General features: G+C 30.0%; 1 protein-coding gene across 1 annotated transcript; it reads left to right on the forward strand.

Annotated features, from left to right (window-relative positions):
• The first annotated feature begins 3187 nt into the window (after positions 1 to 3187).
• On the forward strand, positions 3188 to 6417 carry LOC105620501 (hormone-sensitive lipase). The gene is made up of 10 exons (XM_012201996.1): positions 3188 to 3555; positions 3646 to 3850; positions 3934 to 4147; positions 4321 to 4502; positions 4684 to 4966; positions 5044 to 5263; positions 5437 to 5612; positions 5701 to 6035; positions 6142 to 6267; positions 6349 to 6417. The coding sequence occupies exons 1-10, from the start codon at positions 3188 to 3190 to the stop codon at positions 6415 to 6417; spliced, it is 2178 nt and encodes a 725-aa protein (XP_012057386.1).
• The last annotated feature ends 426 nt before the right edge of the window (positions 6418 to 6843 follow it).

Genomic DNA, 6843 nt, shown 5'->3' on the forward strand with positions numbered 1-6843 from the left:
TGGAAGCAAAGTTATACACCTAATATAATTTTATATTAATCAGTTTAATAAAGATATAAAAAATATTAATAATTAAATTAATTAATTTCAACTAAATTAACTAGAATAAGTGTTATTTAATATGTATATAAACATTTTATCGTATTTATTATACATTTATTTATGTTATATTTTATTTATTTTATGTATTTCCATTTTTAAATGTTACTCATATTATATTGATACGAAAACTACAGATAGAATTTTATTCTGAATTCTAAGGAATTTAAAGTCGAATTCTATTTGCAAGAAAATAATACTATCTCGCTCAGGATTCCCAGCAAACAAAAATGGATTGAAATGGATTGGAAATTTTCAATCCATCTGAATCTGTATTTTAAATCTAAAAATGAATTGGATTCCATATAAATAAAAAAAATTTATGCATATGAAAATTTAAATAAATTAAAGTAGTAATTACATGAAATTCTATAGTCATTATTTTAAAACTTTTATACAAAAAATACGCTAGCTATATAATATATATAAAGGAATTTATATAATATTTATATATATTATTTATTTATATTATTAATAAATGTTTATTTTATATTAATTTTATTTTAATTAAAAAGGAATTTACATGTAACATTTATTGTAACGGAGACATATTTAGTTCTCTTTATGTTTCTTTTAATTATTTCTTTTAAATTTCTATTAAATGAAATAGAATTCATGATATATTTTTACGGTACAACTTTTTTTTAATTCAATTGAATTAAAACGAAAAATTTCTTATTCATAATTCTGAATAAAATAGCATTTATGATGGATTTTTAAATTAAACAATGGATTTTCTACTCACAATTTTGAATAGTATTCATTTAATCCAATTGAATAAAAAAAACTGCATTTTCTATTCAGAATTTTGAATTTAGCAGTATTCACAATGCACAGAAATGGTTGATATTATTTTTAGATTCAACTGGATTGAAAAAACTACATTTCAGAATTTTAAATTAAGCAGTATTCATGCATACAAAAAATATTATAATATTATTTTTAAATTATAAATTTAAATTATAATAAAAAAAAAGCATAAAATATACTTTATGCCATTTCTATAAATGAATAAAATGCATTCAAGATTGAAAAGGATTCATTTTAATCCATTTCAATCCATGAATCCGTATTTTTGAAAATCTGAATCCATTTTAATCCATTTCAATCTATTCTCGTTTGCTGGATTATTATATCATTATTATTATATCATTTATTCATTCATTTATGACATTAACTATCATCTCGTATTATGATTTCCTTTATTATATCCTTCATATATTTATGAACCATTTATTCTTGGGAAAAAATGTATTCATAGAGAAAAGCCCCCTATTATAAGATAGATAGAGAATTATAATACATATATAAGAATATATATGAGAATAGCGGCGTTTCTGCTAATAAATGCTATCTATTGGTTCCACCATAAATTTATTGTTCTTGGATTGAAAACTATTTAGTAGAAAATTCATTATTAGATCATGCCTGTAGTCATTGTAAAACAAGATTTTAGAATTTGGATGTTTTCATTTGAGATGAGCATTTAAATCTTATTGTTTGATAAATAAATATTTGGCAATAAATTCTTCATATAGTGATAGAGTAAGGTCTATAATATATATACGTACTAATAGAAAAATACGGAATATGTTGAATTGTTTAATTACAGAAGTTAGATTTGATGATCCTAAAAGGCGTAGAAATCGTAATATGAGATATCCAGGATATCCTAATATATAATCCATGCTCCTATGTTATAGTGAAAATCGTTGCTAAAATATAAATGTTATTGTACAATAATAAAAAAGACAACCGAAATGAACGAGTGCCTATATCTGCTTGATTTCATTTACATATCTGAAAACGAATTCTGGATATAATTTATACTCATACTCATTTTTCGCGTATGCTGACTGTTTTTTTGTATTTTAGAAATATTAAATAAAGTTTTTTAATTGCAATACTGATATACTTTACGTTTTATTATCAATTTCTCGGAGCATCTCGTATTAGAAGCACAATTTTTTTGACTTTGCGATTTGCTCACTTTTTACATTTCTTTAATTTAAAAAAAAAATGAAATTCGAATTAAATTTTATGTAACATTATCTTAAAGCTTATTAAATTCCCTTCAAAATGACCTATTATTTTTTTAAATTTTACCTATAGACTTTTAGCCCAAAATGAACTCGGTATTTCATAATAGGGCCCTCCCCTTTTTTCTCTATATAATTATAAAATTATATTAAAAAATTGGCATATTTTTTTATACAATTATATAATATTTATAAAATATGTATACATATATTATATTTATATAATATTTTTTTCCGAGTTCTTATTAAATTATCATTCACCAGTAAACATGCAGGTGAGAAAGAATCGATTGGAAAAAACAATAATTTTCTTATTTTTATATGTTGTGTTAAAAATTATGTAAGTGGATCTCAAAGGATCCATATAATTCTACAGACATATACATTAATACTCCACAATGCTTTTAAACACAAATAAAAAAAGAATGTGCGTGCATGCAAGTTCTCATTAAAATATCCTCATCGATTTCCTTGCTTGACCGAGAAACATTATTGCGTATCCCACTCCATCCTGTTTGTATGACATATATATATACGCGATATGCTCGCGGGTTGTGGGACACTCCAGAGGAAAAAACTGGAGCACGGTCACGACTCCGCGTCAGCGGATGTCAAAATAACACTGTCAAGTCAAAGTCGCGCGATTCTTCGCGCCGCGAGCGGAATCGATCGCAGCGTCGCGGCAGCGCAAAACGTAAATTGTCGCCGTCGACCCAATATATTGGGCGGATGAGAATACAATACTCGCGGATGGATTAACCTCGCTAAGGAGCTGCACCGTCCGCGCGATGTACGTGTCAAGTTGTCCATTAACATAGTCACGCAATCATGCGTGTGGAATCATAATCGTTATCATCCGTTATGACACATCAGGAATTCATGTTGGGCAATCGGTGGTTGTTTAGAATGCGTAACAAAGTCAAGATTTGTTTTCATTGTTAGATTATTAGCAGTTGATTCACGAAACTCTCTCGATAGAGAAAGACAGAAAAAGAGGGAGAAAGAGAAAAAGAGTGTTGTTCTAGTTGTCTTTCAGAGAATCGTTCCAAATGTCGACGTGCAACGATGATTTCGAAAGACCGTTTGATTTTGAGCCCCAGCAATTGGATGAGTGGAATACATTGCGTGATTTGTGCTGTGCCAATGAGAAATATTTTGATTCTCACCAGGATAAGAATGGCATTAAGATTAGGGCTGCTCTCGTAGCGATCAAGGATTACTTGACTGACTTGCAGCCACTGTACAGGGAGATTGCCAGGTTCGCATCACACTTTGACTTTGACGAAGACAACCCGGGGAATGGATACAGAAGTTTCCTGTTGTTAGTAGATAAGTGTATCATGTATTCCGAGCTGATTTGCCGGCAGATACACGATCAGAAAGACTCCGTGTTTTTCCGAAAGAGCTACTACATGAAGTAATTGTACATTATATAAATTAAAAAATTATATCCTATATTTGCTTCTGCATGTAACAATAGACATGTACATTTAATCTGGGTTTTTAGGGAAATAGAAGCGTGCTCTCAATTATTGGCATCACTCTTTACATGTTTACAGCATTTAAAAACAATGTACTCGTGGAGCACAGAAGTAATGAATGATGGAAAGCTGTCATTGTATCCGCTAGAGCAGTATAATACTCAAGAACTTCTCAATTCTGCACAGAATGTTAATCAGTACTGCTTTTATGGCAGGTGCCTAGGATTTCAGGTACTTGCGAAGAATAAATAACACTTGAACTTAAGCCAAATACATCTAAAGTGTCTATCTGTCTTAAAAGTTTTTTTTTTCAGTTCTGTGATAGTTTGAAACATGTATTAAAAACACTGTCATTCTTTATGGCATCCTTCAGTGAGATGTATTACAGCAATAGTACCCTACTAGGACTATGCACTAATTCTATTAAGTATTTATTAGATCCCGAAGCAAGAGCACGTCGTATTGTTAATATATCTCAGCATGCTGACATTTCTTTCTGCCAAGCATTTTGGTTTCTAAGCGAATCTGGTAAGGAATAAGGAATTGTGACTAAAAATATTAATTGAAAATATTTTGCACATGTGAATATTTAATATTCTGCATTTAAAAAACTTTATACAATAATAAAGATGCCAATTTAGATAAAATTATCTCACTTGTATTCACTTCAATTAATGGAATTTCTTTGACTTCCATTTCAGCAATAATGAATATAATAAACACCTCGAATTTAGCAATCAATCAGGTAATATCTATTCCGCCCGAGGAATTAGTCCTACCTACTTTAGATGAAGGAATCATTTCAGTTCCAATACCAAATAGTCACATTGGGAAGAAACCAATCCACGTTAGGTTGCTAAGCTCCAAACGGCGTCTAGGAATGGTATATAAAATATTAATATATAGACTTAAAGAGTATTGAAAGTACTGTGCGCGTATTTTATTTAATTATATATATTATTCTCACTGAGACTAAGTTTGCAACTTAGAATAGAATTCATAGAGAATTTTTTAAACTGATGCTGGTGGATATTTTTCATAATTTTTGATAATATTCTATCAAGGTTGGATCTGGAGGTATAGGTGGAACATTATGCGGTCTATGTGATGAATTAATTATTCATACTCACGGGGGCGGATTTGTTTCACAAACTTCACGCTCGCACGAAATATATCTACGAAATTGGACTGTGACGCTTGAAGTACCAATCTTGAGTATAGATTATAGTTTAGCTCCAGAGGCACCCTATCCTCGTGCACTCGAAGAGGTGCTGTATGCTTATGCGTGGGCATTAAAACATGCAAACACCTTACTCGGAAGTACTGCAAAAAAAGTGATACTTGTTGGTAAGATAAAAAAAATTATTTCTTTACGTGTTTCTGTCGATTGAGTAAACTAAAAAAATCTTATGATGTTTTAACAGGTGATTCTGCAGGAGGAAATATAAACTTGGGAGTTATTTTAAGATGTATGCAATTAAATATAAGAAGACCAGATGGTATTTTTATGGCGTATGCACCAGTACGCATCGAATGTATACCGTCGCCCTCTCGTATGCTTTGTCTCACGGATCCATTATTACCGTTCGGCTTTATGTTACGATGTCTTAAGGCTTATGTAGCTGATAACAAGAAATCCACAAAGTAAGATTTCAATTATTTTAATCGATTATTTTAATCAATTTATTTTTAAAAACATGGAACAAAATTAAATCATCTAAAATACAAATATATTCATATTTGTGTATGTATTTCGTAACTAATATTAAATGATTATATTTTGCATATATGTAATCGATTTATTTATATCCTGACAGAGAACATGAGAATGAAGACGTTAAATCGGATACGGAATCTTTTGCAGAAGTGAGCGAAAGTGACCTTATAGCATTAGCCCTGAGTCCAAATGGAGACGGCGCAAATGATGATCAGAAATTAGTATCCCTTCCATCTGATTCGACATTAAATTCTGTTAGTTTAACAGAAGTCGATGGTATATAAATCAGACAGTATATGCTCAGTGTTTATTAATATAAATTTATTTCTCGACAAACATTTTGAAAAATCTTTTAATGCAACAGGTGCTGAATGTCCGAAAGCACAAGCGAAATCTCGAGAATATATCAACAGATTTTTAAATATGTACAGAAATTCCGGCCTTGCTTCAACGTCATCGCCTGTTGCAATGAATGGCAGTGTCAGTAGAAATGGTAACAGTTCAGGACAAAGTAACAAATCATGGTCTTTATTTGGATGGTCCTTTGGCAGAAGAAATAGTAAGGATAGCAGAGAACTTAATATGGAGAACACCATTTCTTCTGAAGAATTCGTCTTTGCGATACCGAAAGATCCTTTCTTGAGCCCTTATGATGCGCCTGATAATATGTTAGCTAATATACCGCCCATAAAGATACTGGTACTTGTTTGGATTTTTGTTACATTCTAATAAAAACTTAATGAACTTTAGCTACTATTAAGATCGAAAGTTTTAAGATATCTTGTACATAATAGTTTGCTTCTAGACGTGTCATCTTGATCCTTGTCTCGATGACTGCATCATGTTTGCGAGGAAGCTTCGTTCACTTGGCAATAAAGTTACATTAGATATTTTGCCAGGTCTGCCACACGGATTTCTCAGTCTTGTACAGGTTAGATATATACGTTTGTTTTTATTATATATGAATTAATATATATATTATCGCAATATTGTATTATTTTGTTATTTACAGACTTCGAAAGAAGCGATGGAAGGCTCAGAGATCTGCGTTGGAAGAATAAAAGAGTTATTGGAACTATAATTGTCCAATATTAATTTTAAAAATTTATTGTTAAAATATATTGATCTAGAACGAGCAGATGTACTTCAGTCTGTTGCAGCAACATCTATTTATACAGCGAATTTGATTATATCTAAACACCTGTTATTGTTTCCTGCGGCTTAATTATATTTTGTAATATTTCAGGAATTTTTTAGGCATATAACAGATGATGCTTTACACTAGCAATTTTCTATTGTATTAGCTGCATTAGTTATTATTGTTGTCATATTGATGTCATATATTATCGTGAACGGCATTATCTAAAATGATTAGAATATAGTATGTTTCGAATCTGATATTCGACCACGTATTAGTAAGAACGTTCTATATATATATATATATATATATATATATATATATATATAGAAGATATATATTATTTNTTTACTTACTATAATAAGATAT

This window comes from Atta cephalotes (assembly GCF_000143395.1).
Source record: "Atta cephalotes unplaced genomic scaffold scaffold00002, whole genome shotgun sequence".
Classification (NCBI taxonomy): domain Eukaryota; kingdom Metazoa; phylum Arthropoda; class Insecta; order Hymenoptera; family Formicidae; genus Atta; species Atta cephalotes.